Below are 27,934 nucleotides of genomic sequence, written 5' to 3'. Positions count from 1 at the left end.
TGTGCTATGAGGAAACATTCCTATCACTGATTTGCTAGACTGTGACATCATCCCCCCACTCAGAAGTGTGGAAGCCCCAGCTTAGGTTATTTGAAATCAAACTGGGCAAAGCTCTGAAGAAGAGACTGTCACATGCGGATACTGGTACTGACCTCCCTCACAGTGGAGGTTTCATTTGTGAGTGTTTGAGATCCTCAGGAGGGGAGGCACCCATAGAGGAGCACAGTGCGCATGCCACCGCGCACACTACGATATTTCTCTCTTTCCTTAGTGTTTCTCTCCTGGTTTTCTGTCTCCTCTGCCCTGCCCCTCACAGGTACACCTATGGGAGAGCAGTGCAGGGCACCGTCCGGGTGACCCTGTGTCAGAAAGCTTGGCGATCCAAGCGGCCCCCAAGACACTTTGGCACAGATATCTGTGAGGAGTACAGTGGCCAGGTGAGCTGGTTAGCCAGATCGGAGAGGGTAAGTGGGTAGGAAGGGAGCACTGTGGAGACAGAAGTGTCAGGGAAAGGGAGGGACAGGAGAGGGCAGCAGCACTGCCCATTCGGTAGCATGGGAAATAGTTGCACAAAGCCTGTGTGGCCCAGTAACTCCTTCCTGTCTCCACTGTCCCTCCACCCAGGCACAGCTAATGCATGCGCCCTTTCCACTTCCAGACCACCAGCAGGGGCTGCTTCTCCACTTCTGTGAGCATGGCAGTCTTTAACCTCACCTCCTACGAGTATGGCAGCAAGCTCAGTGCAGACGCCTCTCTGGTGGAAGATGGCACAGGTGAGCACAGATGCATGAGACACGTGGAACCACATGGTACAGGGAAGGTGCCGAGATGGAAGGTATTTCCAGACTGGTCACACCAATGGCGTGGGAGGGGATCAGGAGCTCTTCATCCCTCTTTTTGTCCATCCCTTTCAGAGCGCTGCGTCAAGGCATCAGGAGAGCCAGAGAGCTTTCTGGGCTGCGTGTGTCCTGCAGAGATCTCTGCTCTGAGGCAGTGTTGCTTCACAATGGGGTTGGGAGTAGCTGTGAATGTAGGGAGTGATTTTACAGAGGTGCGTTTGACAGCTCTGGGGAAACACGCCATGCTAACAGTCTCCGTGTCTCTGAAGGGTACAAATGCCAAGCAGGAACTGTTTAGCAGGTTCCCACTGGGGGTTACAGGAATAATGAAATGAAATCAAACAAAGGCTGGATAACCAGGGGCCATTCTCTAGGTGCGGTCATTCCCTGGTGCCAGCTTCACTAGCTTACATCCCTCACCCCACCCTCTCTCCCTTTCACTTAGGGGTGCAAATCAATGCCTCTGGCCAATTCCTCATCTCCAGGACAGCTGTGACTGCCACATTTGAGAAGCTGGATGATTACTACATCCCTGGAGTCCCCTACAGAGGGAAGGTGATTCTCCCCATCTCTTTCCTTCCCCTAGTTTGCAAGTGAATTTAGTGGCTGATAAATTGTGCTGAACCAACACCTGGTGGAGAGCTGACAAGATCTCTTTGTCCCGACTATGTATACAGCTTCCCTCCCTCTCCCCCGTGTCAATGGGCCTTAGTCTTGCTTTAGATGTACTCCCACTAGGCTGGCAGAGAAGTTCATTCAGCATCTGTTCCAGAGGTACAGCCACCTGTGGGGGACATGTCCCCTCACCCCAAGGTTTTCCTGTGCTCTTTTTGCTCTCTGCACTCTGCAAGAGTTGGGCATTTTCATACCACATCCACCCTCCTTCCCCAGTTTTCTTAGGTAGTTTCACCTCTGATGTCTGCTAAGAGTCAAACAAAGGGGTTAATTAATGCCATTAGCAGATGTAATTGGACCCCTGTCCAATAGGAACTGGACTGATCCCCACCAACTCTTTTCACACAGGCCACCATATAGCTGAGGGTGGACAATTTTCAACCACTCTCAACTTGGCTGATACTGAATACTTGGCTTTAGAGGTGGAAAAGCTTAATATCCCTTTTGCCTGACGTGGCTCCAGACTGGAACCAGTGCCCTAGAGGTGAAAAGAGCCAGCTCCAATTCCCCTGAGCCAACCAGTGCCCCTCGCTAGGGCTAGTTTGCAATCAGTGCTCTGGAGGTGCATTAATCATGGGCCGGATGAGTAGGACACTAAAGGAGATAAGTGATCTGAGTTTTTATGTCCCTCTGTGGTGCAACCAGATTAAACTACAGGATCATCTTGGGGATATTATGAAAAGCACAAAAGTTTATCTCGTGATAAGCTACATGGGGCGACGGTTTAACAAAACATACATCACAGATGGCACTGGGAGAGCTTCATTCAACATGGACACAACTGCCTGGAATAGCTCGTCGGTCTCTTTGGAGGTAAGTCCAGAAGATTCAACACTTGTGGTGGGGGAGTAGCACTGTATGTAAGGGAGCAGTATGACTGCTCAGAGATCCGGTATGAAACTGCAGAAAAACCTGAGTGTCTCTGGATTAAGTTTAGAAGTGTGAGCAACAAGAGTGATGTCGTGGTGGGAGTCTGCTATAGACCACCGGACCAGGGGGATGAGGTGGATGAGGCTTTCTTCCGGCAACTCGCAGAAGCTACTAGATCGCACGCCCTGGTTCTCATGGACGACTTTAATCATCCTGATATCTGCTGGGAGAGTACTACAGCAGTGCACAGACAATCCAGGAAGTTTTTGGAAAATGAAGGGGACAATTTCCTGGTGCAAGTGCTGGAGGAGCCAACTAGGGGGAGAGCTTTTCATAGAATCATAGAATATCAGGGTTGGAAGGGACCCCAGAAGGTCATCTAGTCCAACCCCCTGCTCGAAGCAGGACCAATTCCCAGTTAAATCATCCCAGCCAGGGCTTTGTCAAGCCTGACCTTAAAAACCTCTAAGGAAGGAGATTCTACCACCTCCCTAGGTAACGCATTCCAGTGTTTCACCACCCTCTTAGTGAAAAAGTTTTTCCTAATATCCAATCTAAACCTCCCCCATTGCAACTTGAGACCATTACTCCTCGTTCTGTCATCTGCTACCATTGAGAACAGTCTAGAGCCATCCTCTTTGGAACCCCCTTTCAGGTAGTTGAAAGCAGCTATCAAATCCCCCCTCATTCTTCTCTTCTGCAGACTAAACAATCCCAGCTCCCTCAGCCTCTCTTCATAAGTCATGTGCTCTAGACCCCTAATCATTTTTGTTGCCCTTCACTGGACTCTCTCCAATTTATCCACATCCTTCTTGTAGTGTGGGGCCCAAAACTGGACACAGTACTCCAGATGAGGCCTCACCAGTGTCGAATAGAGGGGAACGATCACATCCCTCGATCTGCTCGCTATGCCCTTACTTATACATCCCAAAATGCCATTGGCCTTCTTGGCAACAAGGGCACACTGTTGACTCATATCCAGCTTCTCGTCCACTGTCACCCCTAGGTCCTTTTCCACAGAACTGCTGCCTAGCCATTCGGTCCCTAGTCTGTAGCGGTGCATTGGATTCTTCCATCCTAAGTGCAGGACCCTGCACTTATCCTTATTGAACCTCATCAGATTTCTTTTGGCCCAATCCTCCAATTTGTCTAGGTCCTTCTGTATCCTATCCCTCCCCTCCAGCGTATCTACCACTCCTCCCAGTTTAGTATCATCTGCAAATTTGCTGAGAGTGCAATCCACACCATCCTCCAGATCATTTATGAAGATATTGAACAAAACCGGCCCCAGGACTGACCCCTGGGGCACTCCACTTGACACCGGCTGCCAACTAGACATGGAGCCATTTATCACTACCCGTTGAGCCCGACAATCTAGCCAGCTTTCTACCCACCTTATAGTGCATTCATCTAGCCCATACTTCCTTAACTTGCTGACAAGAATACTGTGGGAGACCGTGTCAAAAGCTTTGCTAAAGTCAAGAAACAATACATCCACTGCTTTCCCTTCATCCACAGAACCAGTAATCTCATCATAAAAGGCGATTAGATTAGTCAGGCATGACCTTCCCTTGGTGAATCCATGCTGACTGTTCCTGATCACTTTCCTCTCATGTAAGTGCTTCAGGATTGATTCTTTGAGGACCTGCTCCATGATTTTTCCAGGGACTTTCTTGACCTGCTGCTCACAAACCAGGAAGAATTAGTAGGGGAAGCAAAAGTGGATGGGAATCTGGGAGGCAGTGACCATGAGTTGGTCGAGTTCAGGATCCTGACACAGGGAAGAAAGGTAAGCAGCAGAATATGGACCCTGGACTTCAGGAAAGCAGACTTCGACTCCCTCAGGGAACTGATGGGCAGGATCCCCTGGGGGAATAACATGAAGGGGAAAGGAGTCCAGGAGAGCTGGCTGTATTTCAAAGAATCCCTATTGAGGTTACAGGGACAAACCATCCCGATGTGTCAAAAGAATAGTAAAAATGGCAGGCGACCAGCTTGGCTTAACAGTGAAATCCTTGCGGATCTTAAACATAAAAAAGAAGCTTACAAGAAGTGGAAGATTGGACAAATGACCAGGGAAGAGTATAAAAATGTTGCTCGGGCATGTAGGAATGAAATCAGGAGGGCCAAATCACACCTGGAGCTGCAGCTAGCAAGAGATGTTAAGAGGAACAAGAAGGGTTTCTTCAGGTATGTTGGTAACAAGAAGAAAGCCAAGGAAAGTGTGGGCCCCTTACTGAATGAGGGAGGCAACCTAGTGACAGAGGATGTGGAAAAAGCTAATGTACTCAATGCTTTTTTTGCCTCTGTCTTCACGAACAAGGTCAGCTCCCAGACTGCTGCGCTGGGCAACACAGCATGGGGAGGAGGTGACCAGCCCTCTGTGGAGAAAGAAGTGGTTCAGGACTATTTAGAAAAGCTGGACGTGCACAAGTCCATGGGGCCGGATGCACTGCATCCGAGAGTGCTAAAGGAGTTGGCGGATGTGATTACAGAGCCATTGGCCATTATCTTTGAAAACTCATGGCGATCGGGGGAAGTCCCGGATGACTGGAAAAAGGCTAATGTAGTGCCCATCTTTAAAAAAGGGAAGAAGGAGGATCCTGGGAACTACAGGCCAGTCAGCTCACCTCAGTCCCTGGAAAAATCATGGAGCAGGTCCTCAAGGAATCAATCCTGAAGCACTTACATGAGAGAAAAGTGATCAGGAACAGTCAGCATGGATTCACCAAGGGAAGGTCATGCCTGACTAATCTAATCGCCTTCTATGATGAGATTACTGGTTCTGTGGATGAAGGGAAAGCAGTGGATGTATTGTTTCTTGACTTTAGCAAAGCTTTTGACACGGTCTCCCACAGTATTCTTGTCAGCAAGTTAAAGAAGTATGGGCTGGATGAATGCACTATAAGGTGGGTAGAAAGTTGGCTAGATTGTCAGGCTCAATGGGTAGTGATCAATGGCTCCATGTCTAGATGGCAGCCGGTATCAAGTGGAGTGCCCCAAGGGTCGGTCCTGGGGCTGGTTTTGTTCAATATCTTCATAAATGATCTGGAGGATGGTGTGGATTGCACTCTCAGCAAATTTGCGGATGATACTAAACTGGGAGGAGTGATAGATACGGTGGCAGGTAGGGATAGCATACAGAGGGACCTAGACAAATTGGAGGATTGGGCCAAAAGAAATCTGATGAGGTTCAACAAGGATAAGTGCAGGGTCCTGCACTTAGGACGGAAGAATCCAATGCACCGCTACAGACTAGGGACCAAATGGCTAGGCAGCAGTTCTGTGGAAAAGGACCTAGGGGTGACAGTGGACGAGAAGCTGGATATGAGTCAACAGTGTGCCCTTGTTGCCAAGAAGGCGAATGGCATTTTGGGATGTATAAGTAGGGGCATAGCCAGCAGATTGAGGGATGTGATCGTTCCCCTCTATTCGACATTGGTGAGGCCTCATCTGGAGTACTGTGTCCAGTTTTGGGCCCCACACTACAAGAAGGATGTGGAAAAATTGGAGAGAGTCCAGCGAAGGGCAACAAAAATGATTAGGGGTCTGGAACATATGACTTATGAGGAGAGGCTGAGGGAACTGGGATTGTTTAGTCAGCAGAAGAGAAGAATGAGGGGGGATTTGATAGCTGCTTTCAACTACCTGAGGGGTGGTTCCAAAGAGGATGGTTCTAGACTATTCTCAGTGGTAGAAGATGACAGGACAAGGAGTAATGGTCTCAAGTTGCAGTGGGGGAGGTTTAGGTTGGATATTAGGAAAAACTTTTTCACTAGGAGGGTGGTGAAACACTGGAATGCGTTACCTAGGGAGGTGGTAGAATCTCCTTCCTTCGAAGTTTTTAAGGTCAGGCTTGACAAAGCCCTGGCTGGGATGATTTAATTGGGGATTGGCCCTGCTTTGAGCAGGGGGTTGGACTAGATGACCTCCTGAGGTCCCTTCCAACCCTGATATTCTATGATTCTGTGATTCATGAACATGAAGACCTGGAACCAAACAGCCCAACCAGCACGCCCGAGTCTTGCCCCTGCAGCCCCTCTGCTATTCCAGTCCTAAGCTCCCTACATGGCTCTGGCAGTGCGCTTATTAGGAATAGCCTTTCCCAAGGGAAGTGGTGGAAGCCCTATCTCTTGAGATATTTATAGCTGGTCATGAACAATGGCCTAGAGCATAGACTGCCTTGGTGTGGGTTGGGGAGAAGGAGGAGATAAAATGTGACTGTACAGGTCTTCATCCCTAATTTCTGTGTGTCTGTGACCTTATCCTAGGGAAGATTCAAACTGGAGGATCTGGTGCAGGAACCTGGGAAGATCAACGTTGGTTATGTGACTGCTTACCAGTACCTGCAGCCGTTCCATGTCACAACCAAGAGCTTCCTGAAGATACACCCACTGCCGGGAATGCTGCCCTGCGGGCTGAAGCAGAATGTCCAGGTTACATTTGCCCTCAGCCGGAAGGACCTGGGAGAAGGAGCCAGCCGCATGGATTTCGCCTACTATGTGAGTCACAGTGGAGGGATAATCATGAATGGGGAAGGGGACAGCAGCCCACATTGGGGTGGGATGCTGAGCTGAAGCCTACAGGGAAACACTGTAGCTGTCGCTTAATTTCATACTGAGGGAAAGTGCCAGATGGGCAGGCACTCAGAGACCTCTGGGTGCTGTATGTGGAGTGGCAGTTCAAAATTCTCCACAACATGACCCTCAGCTGGGCCCTAGGGACATCTCCATGGGTGAGAGAGGAGTTCAGTCTGTGTGGCTTATTCCATCCTTGGCCTCTGCTGAGGCTGCCGAGAGTAGGCCACTAAGCATCAATAGGGATGGTGGGTTTTTCTGATGCACACGCTTCTCTCACTAGGAACTGGACTGAGAACCCCTCATTCCTTTCAGACAGGCTGCCAAAAAGCCACCCAGTGGGAATGACTTCTGGTCACTGTTCATCCAGGCTTGATTAGAGTCTGTTCTCTGGAGGTGAAAGACCCCATCTCCCGCACCCTGATCCGTTGACGCACTCACTATCCATCCGTTGCCCCTGACCTGGGGTCAACTCATAACTGGTTCCCTTGGGGGGGAAGACTCCTCATCCCATTCCCTGGTCTCCCTGAATCAGCCAGTATCCTAGAGGTGAAAAGACCCTTATCTTAGAGCCTCAGTTCCATCAAGGGTACAACCTGTGTGCTCTACTTGGGTGCATGGGGTGGGGTTGATTGCATTCTGAGGATAACAGCATGCAGGTTCATCTAGTTTTTCTCCTCTCTCAGGTCACTGGGAAAGTCGGGATTGTCGTCAGGGGCCAGAAGAACATACGGATTGGGAAACTGAGCAGTGAGTTCTGACACCTGGTCCCAGGGCTGATTTAGAGGGTGGAGTTCCTAAAGGGCTCCTGGGGGCCAATGGTCATAGGTTTCCCTTGAAATCTCCCTTGGTTCTGAGTGACCTGGTTCCATGGCTGAGTTATAACACATGGGCAATAGATGAGAGGCTTGTGGGAAGAAATCATAGCCGCTGGGACAAAGGAAACTGAGGATGGAATGATGGAGTGGGGAGGGAGAGAAGGGAGGAGAGACTGAAAAGGATTGAGGGAAGGATAGAGCAGAGAGGAGGACATGGAAAAGAAAGTGGAAGGATAGTGGGAGATGCTTCAATACCACAGTGATGGGTGCATTAGACATTCAGGGAGGCAGAGGGGATAAGAGGAGATCTTGGTGGAGTTGTGATGGAAACACTTTTTCTCTTTCCATCAAGCACTGAAAGGCTCCTTCTCCATCCCTCTGACCTTCACCGCCGACTTCACGCCCACCCCTTCATTAGTGGTGTACGCCATCTTCCCCAGCAAAGGAGTGGCAGCCGACAGCATCCAGTTTGATGTTGCCATGTGCTTCAAAAACCAGGTGAGGCTCGCAACTGAGGGGAAAACTGGGGGTGGTGCTGAGGAGGAAGAGCTGGGAGGGATTGGTGCACCTTGGGTAAACCGGAGCCCCAGAGTCTTCAGAGAGGAGAAAATGGGTGCAAGCATTGTGTGAAAGTGCAGGTCCCAGGGGCACAGAGCTTCCACAGTGACTAGTCTGCATGAGAGTATCCAGAGTGGGCAAGGCACCAGCTTCATCTAGTCTGGTCTCACTCCTTTTCCTATACCAGATCAGACCATAAGTCTGCCTAATGCAGTATCCCACCTTCCACTGCGCTGGATCATCAAGTCTGGTTTCCTTCATCCAGCCATGGCCACTACCTGCTGTCACAGAGGAAAGTGAGGCACCAGGATGTATGTGGTCAGTTGTGCAGTGCTGTAATGCCATTTACCCCTGGACTTATCACTGCTTTGCCAGTCCCAGCGATCTCTTGCTGTCAGAGATGGCCTTTGGGGCCCACAGAATCTGCATCGAAGGGAGTCAGTGAATCCTGGGGGGAGGAGGCCTCTGTGGGACAGTTCAGAGTGTGAAGTGGGGATCAGCTGCTGTCTCCATGCACTGAGCAGTGCTCTGCTAGCTGTGCCTAGCCTTGGGGCAGAGTTAGAAGACCAAAGGTCTGGGTGAGCTCCACTAAAAAGACCCAGCCACCATGTCTTCCCAACCAGAACACTGGGTAGGGCTGAAAGGAAAGATCCACTGGCCCCACTGCCAGACGGGGCAGAGGCACAGAGAGTGAGTGAACAGAGGAAAGAGCTGGAGAGGGTGTTTGTTGTCGGTGAGTGGGGATGAGAAAAAGGAGGGGTGGAGATGGAGGGGTGGGAAGGCCCATAAAGGTAACATCTCTTTTTCTCTTCCACTGTTGCTTGCTTTCCCCATGTGCTGATCAAGGTGAAGATGGGCTTCTCAGCTAAAGAAACTCTCCCAGGATCGACAGTCCAGCTCCAGCTTCAGGCAGCTTCCGGCTCGGTGTGTGCAGTCCGGGCAGTGGACAAGAGCGTGCTCCTCATGAGGCCAGAGAAAGAGCTCACCAACCACACAGTGAGTGACTGTCTGTCCCTCAGAGTCATGCTCACCAAGGACCAGGGATGGATTGAGGAGACACAAAGGGGGAGTGACTTGTGAACCAGCAGGTCTGCAGGGGAAGGGGCTGGAGGTGAAAGCTGGGGCTGTGGGGTGAAGGGGGTTTCTGTGCTAGGGAGGGGCAAGTGTGGGACATTTGTCTCTGGGATGGTGTGAGGGTGATAGATACCTGCTCCTCCCTGCCTGGTTCTTTCCATTCTGTTGGTTTCCCTAGGTCTATGAGTTATTCCCTTTCATACACCGCCATGGGTACCCCTACCAAGTTGAGGAATACCCAGATCTATGTGTGCGACTTCCACCTTTATTACCAGTGGTGTCACGGAGGCCTTGGTATCCCTATCAGCCAGATGTCTTTAACCTCTTCAGGGTAATTGTCTCTGATCCTTTCCTGGAATCTGCATGGAAATGGCACCCGGGAAAACACAAGCCAGTGGGAAAGTGCCCTCCCCCAACAGGTTGACTCTCTGCAGTTTATTCCCCTGTGCTTTGCCCAGTCTTAGCTTTAGTGTCCCAAGCGGTGTGTGGCTTCCACCTCATCCCTTGGGGAGACTGTGCCACAAGCTCCTAGAATTCATCATTACAAGACGCTCCCGATTTCTAGATCATTTTCCTCCAGGGATGAGTGTTATCCCCTTTACTCCTTCCCAACCAATAGCGAGGCAGTAACGCTCGCTGGCTGGGGCAGGGCAGGCGAGGTGGGCACCTCTGAGTGGTGGCAGTAGAATACAGCACTCCTTGGCAGTGCCACCACACTGGGCAGGTGACTGGAGTCACTGGACATTAAATGGCCCATCCAAGTCTCTGAGACTCCCCTTTTGATGAGGGGAGAGGGCTGGAGGCTTCAGTCAGTGCTTGGGGTTGAGAATCAAATGGGACCTTCAGGGGATTGTCTGCGTGACTCTCCCACGATGTGCAGTGCAGCCCCAGGTGCTCATAGATTTGTCACAGCGGGCAGGGCTGTGCCCTGATCCTACGAGGCCATGCAGGGGAATCACGGGCAATGAGGCTCAGACCTCTGAACAGCCACAAAGGACATACGGGGAAGTAAACTGCACCCCAAAAAGAGATGCAGTGATGTGCTGCCCTCCCAGCGCAAGGAGGGAACAGGAGTCTGAGGCGTATCCCCTCCTAGGGCAGAGCAGCCCCGTACCACCCTGGACGCAGGGCTGATCCCATCAGCTCAGATTAGATCACTGTTATTAATTAATCTAGCCTTGCCGTCTCGCAGCTGCTGCTCTCTTTTTCTTCGTAACAGAGCATAGGCCTGAAAATCTTTTCCAACCTCATGATAAAGAAGCGGACTCAGTGCTATTATCCAGTGGACAACAGGCCAACAGCACCCCCACTAAGGCCCATCAGCATCCTGGGTAAGCTTTATTTATTCCCTCCCTCCAGCTGCTGGATGGGTATCCCTGCCTCTGCCTGGCCAATGGATACTGAGAGAAAACCAGGGCTGAGGCCAAAATCCGGAAGTGGGAGTTGCCCAGTGCTTAGTCCTCAGCACAGGGAGTTCTGAGACCTGGGTTCTCTTCGCATCTGTGCCACTGGCCTGCTGTGTTGCCCTGAGCAAGTCACTCCCTCTGTGTGCCTCAGTTTCCCCATCTGTAAAAGGGGGATAATGATACTGCGCTGCCTCACAGTGGGATTATAAGGCTTAAATCATTATTGTTGCAAAGTGCTTTGAGCCCCTTGGTGCTGAGCAATGCAAAGTGTTATAATTTATAATTATAATTAAGTTTACCTGATCTTCTGAGTCGCTATCGAACTATTCTCAAAACTTTGCCCTCTCTGGCCAAGGTAACAGTGATTTCCTTTGTAGCTATTCACTTTGCACTCTCTAAATCTTCTGGCTTCTTCAAATATTTCATGGCTGTCTGTCTCTGCTCTTTCTTTTCAGTATTTCCTTCCTCTTCCCCAAGCTGCTGAACAGATCCTTCACTCTCCCTTTTTCCTTTCTCTTTTGCTTTTTTTTCTTTCTGCTCCTTCAGCAGTCTGGGATGGAGGGGGGGACATCCCAGCTGTCAACTCCCAGCAAAAGAGCCATCCAGAACCAAGACAGATTGAGCACAGATCCCGTTGACCTGGGACATACTTAAACCACAGATCCATTGTGGGGGGAGCACTGTGGAGAAGCGTGATGCCAAGAGGTGGAGATTAGGGTCGGGTGGATTTGTCTCCATGTTCCCTCCCTAGTGCATCTGGGACACTGCGTTAAGGCCACGGTGACACTTCAGTGGCCTTTGGATCAGGCCCACAATTCAAACACAGTAGGCTGCCAATGGCAGGAGAGCAGTGATGTGACCGGCTGTGCATTGAGGCAGCGGGGCCCACCAGAGGATCACCGTGGCACTTGCAGTTCCCCCGGCATGAAGGGAGGAAAGCCTAGCCGCACCGACAGTGCCCTGGTGCTGTTGGGTAGGCACAGCATAAGCAACCACCGCTAAGGCCACCCTACGGAGGCCTCCCCTTCTCCCCTTTCCCCAAGGCCCTAGCCTCCCTAGGACAATGCTGCTTTCCTTTCCCCATTTCCCCTCCTTTCCCATAGGAGCTTCCATCACCCCAGCCCAATCCCAAGTGCATCCCTCTGCCAGGCTCTTCTTTCCAGGTCCCTGGCACAGTCTAGCTGCCAGCTATCTCTCACCATGTGCCCCATGCTGGGAACACCCACTGCCCCTAATGGGTGCAGCACCCACCCACTTGTCAGTGAGGGGCAGGGCTCCTTCTCAGCTTTGGCACTTAAAGAGTCAGAAGCAGCTCCAAGTAACAGGCCATATAATCCTTTTGGGGGCATTGTGTAGAGACTAATGGAGGGCCAGTCCCCAGGACCAAGTGTGGCTTTGTCCTGAATCTTCCATCTCCAGCATCAGACTAACCCCTCACTCACAGACTATCAGCCCTGGCACCCTCCCTCAGCCAGCTGAACCGGCCGTCCCAGTGCTGGACAGTCTGTGGCTGAGGGGGCTAACCTGCCCAAATCCTGACAGTGAATCTGTATTCTTTGTTTCAGAGGCTCCTCCAGAATCCACTATCCCAGGGAGAGTTCGCCAGTATTTCCCTGAAACCTGGCTCTGGGATTTGATCTCTGTCGGGTAGGTATTGGCAGCTGGATGAATGCCATGGGGGCTGAAGGGAAACTGTACCCTTTCTTGTTAAGTCTGGGTGATTTCTCCCTAGTGTTTGAATTAAAAGCCAGACCTAAGAATTCTAAAAACCCCAAATGGAAAAGATTTACCAGTCCCTCCATTGTCCCAGCCAGTAAAGGTTAGTTCTCACAGCACATTCTCCAGGGCATTGACTAGTCCTGGTTGATGGTGATTCAAGCAATGGAGTTTCCACTGCTCCATTTGGGGAAGTTTTCTCTCAGTCAGTAGATCCTAAGTGTTAGGGAATATTTCCTGATCTACATCCAGAATCTCTTGCTTTGCTCAGTTTCTATCACATTTCCTCCTACATAATCTCTCTGTAGCCTCCTGAACCTATCTGGTCTTTACACACCTTCATGATCACAGACAGTTATCATCCCTTTGTTGACCTTAGTCAAGCAAGACGCATTGAATTCATTTATCTTTGCTCATAACTCTCATGGCAGGTCCCTTCTATCCATATTCCAGATGTAGCAAAGGAGTCACTGTTGACTCTTGAGAGTAGATCAAATGTATTTATACTGACACTAAACACCTATTTTTGTACCAGAGCAAGGGGTTGTCTCCTTTGGTCTTTCTCTTTGAAACAGAAGGGTTTGCTGAGCATGGATCACATGATTAGACTCATTGCAGAGGAAGCAAAAGCCCAAATCCAAAGATTCCCCAAAGATCTTTGTGGAGAGGGGCCTGAATTCCCCCCACTTGGGTCTGAATTTTGTAGCTGAACCCTATATTTGTAATGTGCCAAACCAAAATCCAGCTCAGAACTTGGGGAGCAGGGTTCAGCTCTTATCGCGCTTAGCACAGAAAAACACTGCTTTTGGTTCAAGACCAAGCATCCCCACTCAGTGCGCATCCTCTACTTGGTTCAACACCAAGTTCTCAACTCGGTAGACACTCCCAGCTGAATTCAAAGTGTGGCTCCCACTCCCAGTATCTTTGGGTTGGAACCCACAAATCTGGAGTGTGCCAGGAAACCTTTCTAACAATGAGGGTCTGCTGGACTATAGCAGAGTCTCCCCAAGGGAGGTGATGGAAGCTCCGTCACTGAGGACATTTAAAACGAGCCCTGGACAAAGCCTTGGAGAACAGACTGTAGGGAACCATCCTGGACTGGGGGATGGCCCAAATATGGTCCAGTACGAAGTCTCTTTCCATCTCTTTTTCATTCCTAGGGAGGGCTAATATCAATGGACTAGAGCCAATGGACTAGAGATTAGGGTCACTGGCTGCTCCATAACATCAGGATTGCGACTGCACACACTGAGCCTGGGACCCTGCTTTGCCCCCATTGTAGGGTGGTGGGTTAAATTGCTTTATGTGATGGCTCTCCCCTTCTCAGTCCCACTGGAAACAGGGACATCCCAGTCACGGTGCCTGACACCATCACCGAGTGGAAAGCCGGGATGTTCTGCATGGCCAGGCTGGGCTTTGGACTCGCCTCAACCACAAGCCTTGTGACATTCCAGCCCTTCTTCGTGGATGTGACGCTGCCATACTCTGTGGTCCGGGGAGAGACCTTCACCCTAAAGGCCACCGTCTTCAACTACCTGAGGCAGTGCATCCAGGTGAGTGCCCCGCCACGCCACGTGGCAGCATGCCCGATGTAGCGGTCCGTGCCGTGCCCGGGAGCTCTGCATCCAGAAGCCGGGCTTTCCAAGGCTGCGCTAATCACTTGCCTACCTCTGTCACTCGCTCAGATCCAAGTGTCCCTGGCTAAATCCCCAGACTTCCGGGTGGACTTGTGCAGGAGCTGCAGGTACGTCCACTGCCTGTGTGTAGAAGAATCCAGAACCTTCTCATGGAGCGTGACAGCCACAACACTGGGTAAGGCAGGGACAGTGGTGGAGGGGCGGGTAAGTCCATGACCACTGGACTGTGACGAAGAGGGCCTGGGTGGCACAGGGAGATTGGGGAGTGTTATATGGAGCCTTTATATAGGTCCCCACTTGGCTCTCAGTCCAGTCCCTAGTGGGACAAGACACAAAACCACCTTGACACGAATTGCCTCCCCCATCTCTTGACAGGATGAATGGGGTTTGGAGTCCCTCTCTTATGCCCCTCGAAGGCGAGGCAGACTCTTATTGGCCTGGGATAGGGAGAGGCGCACAGGTACACGCAGGGCAAGCTCGCATTGTTGCTGCCATTCTGGACACAGCCTGTCAATAAAGAGGGTCTCCAGTTTCCAAGGAGCTGCTGAGTCTTCCCTCTCCACCTGCATTAAAGTGCACTTACCCTTTATAGTGATATTCTTAATGGGCCAAAATCACTCCTGGTGTAACATCACTGAGTCACTTACACCAGGGGTCAGTGACAGTGACGCTGACTAGTCAGCTAGACCAGCTGGCCAATCCAGGCCAAAGAGACCATTCAGACTATCAGGACCAGCCTGAGTAAGACCTTCTAGCCCCCGCCTGATCAGCGTCAGCAAAATGTCAGCTGGAGCACATGGCCTCAGCCTGGCACTGGTTATGAGAAACAGACACTGTTCAATTTGATTGACAGGGACGGCAAATATTAAGGTCAGCACAGTAGTGATGGACAACACGCCACAGTGTGGAGGCAGGAGTACCTTCCCCCCAGCAATGCCACGGAAGGATACACTGATCAAGCCCCTGTTAGTCCGGGTCAGTATGAGGCCAGGCTTCCCTCTGTCCCTTTCGATTTAGGATCGTGGGTCACCCCATCTCCTTCGTTGAAGGGAGGGGGGAGAGTTTGGGGAACAAAGTTCTCATTCTGTGCCACTAGCTGGAGCCAGCATCCCAAAGCCTTTGCACCAGTCACTGCTGTCGCCTGCGCTCCTCTAACGCTCCTGCTTATACCCTCCCTGCTGCACCATTTCCCATGCCACCCTGCACGCCATACCCACACTCCCGTCTGTGCCATTCTCCATCAGACCCCAGCTCCGGCATGTGATCACAGACCAGGGTGGTGCCTCCTTCTAGGTTTGTTCCTCCTGCTCCCTTGACCGGACTGTGACTGGAACACTGGGCTCCTTGTGGAGGGGGCTCCAGCCCAGCCCTATGGGGATAAAAGGAGAGAGACCCCAGCCCGAGGCTAATGGGGGTAAAGCTCCTGACAGCTCCAGCACAACCCCTTGAGACCTGAAATCACACATGGATTTTGCAGCTGTTTGGAAATCTTGTTTGTAACCCTGTTTGTCCCCTCCAATGCCCCTGTCTCTGCTCCAACAGCCAGAGGGAGTGCTCATGGAGAAGGCTCACAGCTGCCGGCTGTGCCCTAGAGGAGGTAGGAGAGCTGCACCGGAGAGGTCTCAGGAGCCTTGTCCCTGCTTTGATTGGTGGCAGAGAATGGGACTGGTGTGCAGGGATGGCAGATAAAGGAATATGTAAAAATGTATTTCTTATTCGGCGTGATGTATCAGGACAGGAAAAGACAAAAAATAATCCCTCTCATTGGCATCCCACTGTGTCTACCACGCAGCCTGGGAGAGAGCACCCTCTGCTGAGCCACCCACCCGGTTCCCTCTAGCACAGCGCCCTCTAGCACCACACGGACTCAGAGGGAAGAACCCCCCACCCCTCGAGTCCCCCACATCCCTCCCTGCAGCATTCTAGGTTTTTCCCAGGAAGATGCCCAGCCAAGTGGTGACCAAACTCGAATCTATATGCTTGGAGTTTGGGGTAATGGCTTTCGTATTCGGATGCCATTTTATCTCCGTAGTCACTCTGCCAGTGCCTTGTGAAGAGTTAGTACAGGATCTACTGCTGTAAAGGGGATCACAAGTAATTAAGGGCTGTTGGTGAGGGATCTGATGGAATAGGTGGGGCTAGCCAGGTGAAAATGAGCAAATGGAGGTAAGTTTTTAGAGGTTTTTAAGGTCGGTCTTGACAAAGCCCTGGCTGGGATGATTTAGTTGGGGATTGGTCCTGCTGTGAGCAGGGGGTTGGACTAGATGCAATCCTGAGGTCCCTTCCAACCCTGGTATTCTATGATTCTAAGATAGACAGGGTGATAACAAAGCTGGGAGAGTCTCCCTTAGAGGAATGCTGGGAGCTCCATCACTGAGGAATTTTTAAAACTGGGACTAGCCAGAGCCCTGGAGAGTGGACTGCACTGGCCAGGATGATGGGGGAGATCGATGTATTGCTTACTACCTTGTCTCCTTGGTTGGAGTCATACAGCTTGATTTCTAACACTGTTTCTTTAATGTGTGATCATCAGGAAATACAGTCAAAGACCCTGTGTCCCTCACCCTCCCTGCTAATGTCGTGAAAGGATCAGCCAGAGCTACCATCTCTGTCCTGGGTAAGTTGCCCCAGGGTGTGAGCTCACTGACTCCTGTTACAGACAAACAGGTGCTGAGCTGGGCAGCCATGTCCCATTAGTGACAGGGGAAGCCTCAAAAGATTTGATGCTTGTTTATTAGTGAATCTCTGCAAGATTTTCCAACCATCTTGTTTCAGAAGTTCTAGATTGGCACCCCAGCTTTAAAGGGGAAGGGAGTGTCCTGGGGGAAGATCCCCTGCACCTTCCTGAGCAGGACTTTGGAACAAAGAGGCTGCCCCTAGAGAATCCAGGCCAAGGCCTACACTTAGCCCAGGGCCGGCTGGAACAGAACTTTGGGAGCCTGGCTGGGATATATTCAATAATACTCACAGCCGTGTACCACACTGCTGAGTTTCACAGCTACAGTGCAGCCTTGCGGTGGAGAACAGACTGGCCTCGGCTGAAATGAAGAAAAAGGGGATTCTTTACTGAGGCTGCTGGACACAGCCAGACCCTGAGGTTCTCTCTGGCTCTGACTTGTGGATTCATTCATAGACTATGCTGCCTAGTGTAGTAGGACTGCTACAGGGCCTGGCCTGGACAAGGCAGTCATGGCCCGGGCTCCTGACTGCACTAGAAGAGACTTAACTTAAGAAAGCCCCTGAGATATAACCAAGAACAAGGCTTTTCCCCCTCATATTTACAGCATTTTCCACTTCCAGTGAGGTGAGAACAGCTACCGTCCTGTTTGGATTTCAGTCTTCCGATCTGGCCAGATAAGATTGAGGCAACTGCAGTGATGAAACAGAATGACACCCGAGCTGCCACTGACCTACTAACACTATCTGCTTGCCTCAAAGGCCAGGAAAATCTCAGGCCCTACAAGAATGCCTCTGGGTTACTCTCCCTGTGTAACATGGTCACTTGTCAGCACAGCCAGAGAAACAGCCCCCACTGGTGTCCTTTTACAAGCAGGGCTCATTGTAATTAGAGTTCAGCTCAGCTTTTTTAACTGGAGGATTGAGGCGCAGGTTTCTAGTCGGTTCGCACTCTATCCAACCTGTGTTGTTCTCCCCAGGTTAGGCATTTGCCAAACACCCATAACATCCCGTGACTGAGTCCCCCTCCTGCATCCCCGCAGCCATAGCGCTCATCCTGGTAATTAAAGATTGAGCTGTCAGATCTGGACTGGGCACCCCAGGTCATTTTGAATGATCAGCTGCAAGAAAGATTGCACTGAAGGCTCTTTTTTTGCCTCCCCCCGGCAGGGGACATCATGGGGACGGCGCTGCAGAACCTGGACCGGCTGGTGCAGATGCCCAGTGGCTGCGGGGAGCAGAACATGGTGCTGTTCGCCCCCATCATCTACGTGCTGCAGTATCTGGAGAAGACGGGGCAGCTGACCCCAGAGATCAGGGAGAGGGCGACGGGATTCCTGCACAGTGGCAAGTATCCTGAGCCCAGCTCCACTAGTGTCCAATCTGGCACCGGCCACGCCAGTAGCCCCTCTCCTGCATTTCCCCTGGAACTACCGGCCTTCACCCTGGCACAGCTGTGCAGTATATGAGTTTTCTTTCCCCTCTCCCCAGGATACCAGAGGCAGCTCCTGTACAAGCACAGCCATGGTGCATACAGCGCCTTCGGGGAGCGCGATAGAGAGGGGAACACGTGGTAAGAGCTGGTGCCTTCCCTTGCTTCCGATGCTCAGCCTGAACAGATGCGAGCTACTACCGCTGGGGAAAGATCATCTGATACACACATGCTTTCACTGGGAGCAGTGACACTGAGAAAGACCTAGTGAGAGCAGATTAGATAGGAGTTGGCAATGTGATATGGCTGCTAGATGGCCAGTGTGGTTTTGGGTGGCACACACAGAGGCATCGCCCCATGGAGCAGGGCGGGCGTAGGGAAAGCTAGTGCCCCTCTCTATAGCTCTGGGCATCCCAGGGGCTGGAAGCCATTGACGGACTTGAGAGAGCTCAGAGAAAAGAAACCAGACTGATCAGGTGGGTGGAGGAAAAATGGAAATTGCTGAATCTGCCTGGCTTGGCTCTGTGATGCCATAATCACCCCCAGCCCCCTTAGACAACTGCCCACAGGTATCTGCAAGACATAAACAAGAAGGAGAGAGAGGGATTAGTGGTTGGAGGCATGACTGGCTACCTGGGGATCATGGGATGGAATTAAGAAAGGGGGAATATAGATTGAAGATTAGGAACTCTTCCTGGTAGTGAGAGGGGGAACTGACTCCCAGGAGAGGAAAGCAAGGGCCCATTACATCGGACTTTTCAAACTAGACTGGACAAAGCCCTAGAACATGTGCTATAGGGAGGCCATGCTGAGTTGGTCCTACAGAGAAGGGCTGGATAGGCCCAAATGGGGAACTTCTACCTCTCACTTTCAATACTGTATGAATCAGATGGGCCAAAGTCATTATTGGTATAATGGTGCTGAGTTAAATTCTGCTGGGGAGGAATTTAAGCATTTGCGTCTGTGTCTGTCTGTCTCTCCCCATGCCCCCTCATCCTCACCTTCCTAGGCTGACGGCATTTGTGGTTAAGAGTTTTGGACAAGCCAAAAAATCCATCTTCATAGATGACAAGAACATTCAAGATGCCCTGAAATGGCTGGAGCTTCACCAGCTCCCCAGCGGCTGCTTTACCAACAAAGGGAGGTTCTTCCACTCTTCCATGAAGGTAAATAGCAGCCAAGCCAGACAGGAGAGCTGGGGAACTGAGCACACATGGGCAGATGCTGTGACAGCAAAGGAGTGTGGGGGCCAAAGAGAATCCTGGGAGATCAGCCCTGGGATTCCTCTCACCAGCACTATAGTGAACAGAGTCTGGGGTAGATCCCTTAGGATTCTTACAGGGAACACACCCCAAGGAGTCACCTCCCCAACCCTAGAAACCCCTTTAAAGAGGAAAATGGGTTTTGGCTAAGCCCCTGGGCACGCCATTAGAATGACATTTGATTGCTAACTGTGCTGTGTGTCCACTCTCCCATCTCTCTGTGTGCTGGTACTTCCCACAGGGCGGTGTGAATGATGAGATCTCTCTGGGGGCCTACATCACTGCAGCACTGCTGGAGCTGGGGCAGCCACTGAAGGTGAGCCCGTCAGCCTCATCCCCCATCTCTCACTTTCCTCCTCTAGGGCCCCAGCTGGGCGCTGCTGAGCAGGCTGGAATCCCTCTGGGCAAGCACTGGCGGGGCACTGCTTTCGAGAAGCTCGCACTGCTGCAACCGTTTCCGTGGCTGGGCACCAAGAGGGCAGGGCTCTGAGGGTGTTCCCCTGCTGGCATCTGCCAGGCCAGGTGTTGATACGGCACTGCCTGGAGGAAGCTCACATGCAGCATAATTGGCATGGCATGACAGAGCAGTGGGGGCTAGTAACAAAGGCGTCCTGGTGCATCTCCAGGGCAGGCGCATTGTAGAGCTGTTGCAATGTAGAGTTAAAGTCTGGTCAGTGGGGCAGATTCTGCTCTGTTACACAAGTGTATCTGGAGTAACTCTACTGGCATTCGTGGAGTTACACCCGTTTCCCAGGGATCAGAGTCTGGCTCATAGTGTTACTGTGTCAGTGCAGTCTCAAGGGGTCTCATTCATCCCCGGTGTAAGCCCACTGCAGTTGGTGCAATTGTCCCCACATTCGTACATGGTCCTAGCTAGCCTGCAGATAAAGGCATACCAGCTGTCTGAGATGTGACCTCTGTGTGGGCAACTTCTCACGCACAGGGCAGCTTGGTGCAGGCCGCCTTACGTTGCCTCATTCACGCCGTTCACAATGTCACCAACGTTTACACGGAAGCTGTGTTGGCCTATGCCTTCGCCCTGGCTGGGGACTATGAGGTGACCCAGGAGCTGCTGTACAAGCTGGATGAACAGGCCATCAAATCAGGTACTGGGTTCAACTGGCAGCTCTTTAGGGCAGGGATTGTTGTCTGATTTTCTGGGAGCAAAAGCAGCATACATCTGCCCAGCACGGTGTGGTCATTCGGCAGCAGCAGCTCTGGTCAAGCTCTGTGGGGTTTGAAGTCTGTAAAGCCAGGCAGGCTGCTTTGTGAGGGACTGAACAGGGGCTTAGAAGGCTGCTTTCATGGCCTTTATACAGGGGCAGTAACTGCACTGCAGGATCCAGGAGTTAGACCTGGTCAGACATACTCAGCACTAAAACCTAACATGCACACACAAATGGCAAAACTCTCACCGACTTCCATGGGAGCAGAGGTAAGCCAGGGCCGAGTGCTTTTGAACACCCCTCCGCCCCCCGATTACAAACGCTCTGATTTTGTAGGATATTTAGGGCCATTGGAGCACTTCCAGGAGCAGGTCTCCTGCTGGCTGGCTATACAATCACAGTGAATATGGTAACCGGCTACCGTACGTGAAGGGTGTGACCATGAAGAAGGAAGAGGAAGTGGATTGTGGGGGTGGATCTCACGGGCTGCCATAGAGCAACGGGGGGCATTCCAGGTTGGACATTCAGGAAACACTTCCTAACACAGAGGAGTCTGAGAATGAGCAACTTTCTTCAAGGGAAGGGGTGGAACACTGAGATCTAGGACTGGACAAATCCCCAGAGCAAAGACTGTAGGGAGCAATCCTGGGTTGGGCCCCTGCGGACGACTGGGATGATTCCTTTATGGCTTTCCCTATCTCTGGAGATGTGTTTTCCCCCATGTAACTCGTGTGTTGTTTTTTCCTTCCCTAGGAGGCCAAATCCACTGGAGCCCCAAGCCCAGCTCCCCAGCTGCTACAGATTTCTGGCCTAGGACTCAGTCAGTGGATGTTGAGCTGACAGCCTACGTGCTCCTGGCTTACCTCTCCAAACCACGCATAAACGCGAGGGACATGGCCACTGCTGCCGGCATCGTGGCCTGGCTGGCCCGGCAGCAGAACGCCCGCGGAGGGTTTGCTTCCACACAGGTGATAACTGGCTCCCATCAGAGACAGAGCCCCCCTCCCTCCCGGGCATTGGGCAGGCTGTGGCTCCTGCTGCACTCAGGAACAGAGAATCCTTTGGGGAGCGCTCCTGTACTCAGGCAGAGGGAGGAGAAGCCTAGCGCTCGTACCCAGGGGTGCAGATCCCACTGCACTTGGGGGCTGGAGGGGGGGATTCCCCAGGTGCACAGATCCCTCCCTGTGCCCGCAGGGTTTGACACAAACAGTGAGGTAGCTGTCTCTCCCTCGCCAGGACACGGTGGTCGCGCTGCAGGCCCTGGCTAAGTACGCAGCCCGGACGTTCAGCACATTGGCACAGGTGACAGTGACGGTGAAGTCTCAGAGGAGCTTTGAGAGGAAGTTCCAGGTCACCCACAAGAACCGGCTGCTACTGCAGCACGCGGTGCTGACGGAAATCCCCGGGGAGTTCTCGGTGCAGGCCCAGGGCAGCGGCTGCGTCTACGCCCAGGTGAGTCACGGGGAAGTGTGTCTGAGACAAGGGGGAAGTGTTACTGGTGGGGTGTGGGAATTCTGCCGCTTCCCTCTGCATGGAATTTCGGATCTGTCGCTTCCCCTTCTCTCGCTCCTCTGCAGACGGTGCTGAGATACAACGAGCCTCCTCCACGGGTCTCCGTGACCTTCTCTCTGCGCGTCACCACGCAGCTGATGGACTGCGCCCAGGGCAATGCGCGCTTCCTCACCGTCCGCATCCACGTCAGGTGACCCTGCGATTGTCCCCATGTATACATCACTCACCTGGGACGCAGCCCCTGCCTGGAGCAGAGCAGGGAGTGTCAGAGCTGGGCAGGGGTTCAGGCCACCTGCGGGGGCGGGGGGGATACAGAGAGCTTTGGCAGCTGGGAACAAGGCAAGCCAAAGGGCTGGGGTGCTCATCCGTGTGGGGAAAGGACAGCAGGGAGGGATGGGGAGAAAGGTCAGGACCAGGTGCCTGGCAATGGGGTGGGACAGTGGGAGGGTCCTGTAGCTTTATCCAGCTGGGGGAGGAGCCTGATAGGTACAGAAAAGGGATCTCTGAGGGATACCCAAGAGGCCGGGGCAGCTCAGAGCAGGGTGATCCCATTAGCCCCCAGATCTTCGAATGCCAAGGCCTCATCTCCCTGCCAGGATGCTGGGCACCAGTCCCTGTGCACAGGAGGGCTAGTGCTGGTGAGGACTGATGGGGAGGAAATGTTACAGCCTTATTTAGCCCCGGTTCACAGTCTGACCATCTCCCCACTCCCAGCTACATCGGGAGCAGAGTCACTTCCAACATGGTGATTCTGGAGGTCCCCCTGTTGTCTGGATTCAGTCTGGCTTCAGGCTCCCACACATCGGTAAGGAATCTTGGCATCAGAATGGGGGCCATGGCAAAGGGTGAGGTGGTGAATCACTGGTGGGATCTGTCCTTGCTGAGAGGGGAGGGAGCTTCTACAGACAGAGGCTCTTAGACAGCTGTGAGGACCCTCACTCAGCTGCTCTGCAACCCCCTGTAAGACTTGGAGCCTTTGAACCACCTTGGGCCACCACTGATCTCTCTCTACACACTACTCCCAGGCTGCCTAGCATCCGGGAATCTAGAGCCTCCCCTCCCTTGTGTCTGGAGCAGTACTAGCATTCATGAGCTGGGCAAGTAGTCAGACCAAACAGTAGCTGGCCTGATTGTGAATCAGAGCTCAAGTCCAGCAGGCAGACCCAGAACTGCTCCAGCTGCTGCCGAGAGGATTTACAGACGGACACCCAAGACGGGGTCAGTCACCTACAGCATATCCATGCCCTTCGCTGCTGGGATGGGGAGATTGTCCCAGCTCATTTGGAGAGCATCCGGGCAGGACCCTGCTCTTCCCTAGGCCTGCAAGAATTATCATGAGTAAAGCACACATTTTTAACAGTGACAATAATGAACCACTGGAACAAGTTACCGGCAGTCATGATGGGGTCTCCATCACTGACAATGTTTAAATCAAGATCTGCTCTAGGAATTATTTTGGGGATGTTCTATGGTCTGTGTTGAGGTCACAGTGGTACCTTCCGGCCTCGGAATCTATGAATAAACTCTCCATGAGGGGACGCCTGAGGAAATGAAACCTGACATAAGGGCAGGGGCGGGGCACTTCTCACACCATTCCTCCGAACCTATAGACCCGGTCACACACTCTTCCCTGGGGTGAGGACGAGGAGCTCAGAAATTCTCTTATCTCCTGTCTCAGCTGCAGCAGAGACCCCTCGTTAGGAAAACGGAGGTGAAAATTGATGCAATCTTCATTTATCTAGAGAAGGTAAATTTGAGCAAGAGCTTTTGGTTTGGACAAGAAGTGGGGGTGGCTGAGCCGCAGGGCAGGACTGAGGGGCATTGGCAGAGCTGTGTGGGGAGCCCAGCACTGGAATAGCAGGGGGGCTGCAGGGCAGGACTGAGGGGCATTGGGAGAGCTGTGCAGTGGGGAAGCTTGTATAGCCCTGTCACTCTGTCTGGTGTTTGCCAATCCTAGTAGTTGCTCCTTTTCTAAAGTCCTGACCCTCTAACAGCCTGGAGCGCTGCAAGTGGAGAAAGTCACATCAAGCCCTGACCAAAGCAGCTGTGTAACTTCTTTCTCTCTATCCCTCCCTTTCCCTGCTGGTCTCCCTCCTACCTCCACAAGCTGAGCGATGAGTCACAGACCTTCGTCCTGCAATTGGAACAAGAGATCGAGGTGAAGGGCCTGAAACCAGCCAACATCAAAGTCTATGACTACTACCAGCCAGGTGGGTGGTGGTGGCTGCTGTTTATCCAGGCAGGGAGCTGGCCTCCAAGCTGTGGCTGAAGGGAGCTGGTGTGAGACTCTGCATCCTCTCCCCTGGGTGTAATTCTGGCTTCCTTGTTTCCCATTGCAGAGGAGCGAGCCCTGGCTGACTATAATGCTGTCTGCAGCTGAGGTAGGTGTGAGCTCCAGCCCACAGTGAGGCTAACCGGTGGCTCGGGAGCTGACAGCTGGGGGCGGGGTGGGTGAGAGTGGATGTCTGGGGTGGGGTATGATGGGAATCCAGAGGGCAGGAGGTGCCCCAGGAGACAGTGGGGTAGCTGCTAGGTAGTGGGGAGCACTGGTCAGGACACAGTGAGGAAGCCACTGCAGGGGACTGGGGAAGAGGGGCCAAGTGAGGGTTGGAAGCACCTCTCTGTTGTGCTTGGAGTTGATACCCTTGTGGTGGGAGGGAGGAGTTGTGGGGAGGCAGGAGCCCTGCTTGTCATGGGGCAAATGGGGAGCAGCAGCTGGGATGGTGCCACCTTGTCTAGGGGGAGAAGGAGGGATCCGGCCTTTGGAGTGGGGCTGAGGTATTTGTCCCTGCCTCCTGGTGGTTCCTGCAAGCAGTGCCGACTCCAGGCAGCTGGAGCTGGCTCTGTGCAAGCTGCCTCTGAAGGAATAAAATGGAGCCTCACTCCGGAAGCACTTCACTGGGGCTGGATCTAAGACAGAACTCTGACCAAGGAGCTCAGGAGCCCACCTACTGCTGGCCAAGGCAGGGCCTGCCCCAAAGCCCACTGAGGCCAAGGGGAGTGGTCGGGCTGGATCACACCCGTCCTGCCTGTCTCTCCTGGCTCTAACACAGCAGCCCAGCTGCTTTCCCAGATGGCAATTCTGTCCCCCTTGGTATGAAGTGTTTGGGGTGAACTGCTGCCCCCTGTCCGCTGGGTAATGGCTCTGCCCTGTCTTTCAGCGCAGGGGGAGGAGGCTGGATGGAAGCGAGGCATCCAGCAGTGGCTCCCACCACAGCTCAATGAGATTCCTGCAGCCTCCTGCTGGGAAGTGGGGAAGGCAATGGCTGTGCTACAGTGTGGGGAACCTGTGAGGGATTCATGGAGGAGCTTCTGGCTGGGGAGACTGGATTATGGCTTCCTTCCCTGCTCACAGTTCCTGTCAGACTTTCCTTTCCAGGGGGAGGGTGTCTTTGGCTTCAAGTCACTTTAATCTGGGGAATTGCCCAAGTAAAAGAATTAAAACAATTGCATGCAAGGTTGGTTTGATGGTCACTGCAGAATGATGGTCACCTGCAGGGATGATGTTGGTGCATCACCAGCAGATGTGAGTTCCCTGGTTCTGGCAATCAGTTAGTCCTGTCACCCATAATCTCTCACTATGGTATCGGACATCAGCGGGGCACGATTGACAAAGGCCTGTTGGAAAGCTGTCAGCAGCTGACTGTCCCAATCCTGTGAAGAGGAAAGAAAAGGACTTAAAGTGTCCCTGACTGAGGAGAGGAGGGGAAAAGAAAGACACACACAACCCTGAGAAAAAACAATACAAGCAGCCGATGGAGATTTAGGACACTTTGGCCACATGGAACTTCACAGCAACAGCAAGGATAGCAATCCCCGCCTGCTGCTTCAACATCCCAGGCTGCAGCCACTTGAGCTAAAGCCAGAGGAGAATCTCACTCCCCTGACAGTGTAGGGTCTGTGACAGCAAGTTTCAGGTAGTGCTGATTCCATCCAGCAGAAGGCAGTATTGTAATGAACAAGCTGGTGTGCATCTGCAATAACATTTCCCCCCCTAGCATCTTTCATCTGGGAATGTTAAAGCGCTTTGCACACATGAATAAGCTGAGCATCACCGCACCCTTTGGAGACAGGTATCTTCCCCCTCCCATGCCCCTTGAAAAGATAAGGGGAAAGGAAAGTGCACAGATCAAATTATTTGTCCAGGGTCATCCAGCGGAGCCAAGAACAGAGTCTAGATGTCCAAAATCCAAGTCTAGTGCTCTGCTCATACACAGCCCTGCCTCACGAGGAGGATCCCATAGCTCTATTGAAACAGACGTTGATCTCTGTCTAAATACAGAGTGATCAGGATCCATTCTGGGGCTCAGTAAAATCCTTGCAATAATGACATGGGCCCCTAACCAATAAGTTAACTTGCTACTGAGTTCTGTTCAGCCAGAGTAGAGCCACTGTTATGACAACAGGAGGTGTATGACTCCTACTGGCCTGACTAACAGACGCCGCAGGGCTTGAGCACTCAGGGACCCTGGAGGACGGCTCTGCAGCCTTTCGTCATTCCAGCCCCATTTCCAGCCAGCCCCAAGCTGCGTAACTGGATGGTTCAGGGGGATCAGCAATACAGATTCTCTCATCACCCCAATTTAAATACTGGCAGAAGCATTCCCCTTAACTACAGTTGAACCCCGTTTATCCGACCCTTACTCTCTCTTGAAACAAATTCAGTGGTTTTCCCCCACAGGGTGGTTGTTCCAGAACCTCAGCCGTCTGATGGTTAGAAAAGTTCTAATTTCCATCCTGAATTTGTTCATGGCTAATTTACATTCATTTGTTCTTATGCCAGCATTATCCTTTAGCTTAAGTAGCTCTTCACCCTCCCTGTCATTTCCCCCGATGTATTTATAGTGAACAATCACCCTTCTTTTTGCTAGATTGAATAAGCCAAGCCCTTCCAGTCTCTTCTCATAAAATAGGCCCTTCGTTCCCCTGATCATACTAACAGCTCTTGTCTGCATCTGTTTCAGTTTAAATTCATCTTTCCTGAATGTGGACAACCAGAAATTGTACACAGTATTCCAGATGAGGTCTTACCAGTGCCTTGAATAATGGCATTAATATTTCTCTCTCTACTGGAAATGACTCGCCTGATACATCACCTCCCTGACTGTGATATCTGATCTATTCTAGGATCGCATTTGCTCTTTTCTCAACCACATCACACTTGTGTCTCATAGTCATCCTATGGTCAGCCTTAACACCCAGGTCTCCCTCTTTCTCTGTCCTTTTAACTGATGAGCCCCCAGCTTGTAGCAGAAATTCTTATTATTAGAACCTAAGTGCATGACCTTGCACTTTGTACTATTGAATTTTATTCCATTTCTGGATTCCACTCCAGTCTTCAAAGTCATCCACATGTTCCTGTGTAATATTCCGATCCTCCTCTCTACTGACGATGCCTCCCAACTGTGTATCATCAGGAAATTTCCTTTTTTGTGCTAAGGTCATTAATGAAAATATTGCATAAGATTGGCCCCAAGACTGATCCTTGAGGAGCTCTGCTAGTAACCTCGGGCGAGTCCAATAATCCACCTTTCAGCACAACCATTTCCTTCTCCTCTTTAGCCAGTTCCTTTTCCACCATACAATGCTTGTACTGACCCTGTCTTCCCTAATTTAACTAATAACTTCCCATGTGGTACTGTGTCAAATGCTTTACTGCAGTCCAAGTATATTAGATCTACCGCACTTCCCTTATCTAAAAAAACAGTTCCTTTTC

The 27,934-nt window shown here is 51.9% G+C and overlaps 1 protein-coding gene across 1 annotated transcript; it reads left to right on the top strand.

The window, feature by feature from the left end:
• The first annotated feature begins 426 nt into the window (after positions 1–426).
• LOC141975033 (alpha-2-macroglobulin-like protein 1) lies at positions 427–26,793 on the top strand. Its single transcript, XM_074935184.1, has 29 exons — positions 427–437; positions 659–773; positions 1,285–1,394; positions 2,160–2,327; positions 6,656–6,886; positions 7,648–7,711; positions 8,132–8,277; positions 9,184–9,333; positions 9,590–9,742; positions 10,631–10,742; positions 12,383–12,464; positions 13,861–14,086; positions 14,219–14,345; positions 15,024–15,145; positions 15,713–15,767; positions 16,704–16,787; positions 18,017–18,193; positions 18,338–18,419; positions 19,288–19,444; positions 19,782–19,856; positions 20,484–20,646; positions 21,460–21,674; positions 21,943–22,158; positions 22,284–22,408; positions 22,933–23,023; positions 23,897–23,965; positions 24,326–24,428; positions 24,558–24,599; positions 25,380–26,793. Exons 2-28 carry the CDS (start codon positions 695–697, stop codon positions 24,596–24,598), a joined length of 3,423 nt encoding a protein of 1,140 aa, XP_074791285.1. The 5' UTR covers positions 427–437; positions 659–694; the 3' UTR covers position 24,599; positions 25,380–26,793.
• The last annotated feature ends 1,141 nt before the right edge of the window (positions 26,794–27,934 follow it).

The sequence above is a fragment of the Natator depressus genome, chromosome 1, assembly GCF_965152275.1.
Source record: "Natator depressus isolate rNatDep1 chromosome 1, rNatDep2.hap1, whole genome shotgun sequence".
NCBI lineage: Eukaryota > Metazoa > Chordata > Testudines > Cheloniidae > Natator > Natator depressus.
Note: the sequence above shows the minus strand (reverse complement) of the source record. Positions and strands in the feature narration are given on the sequence as shown.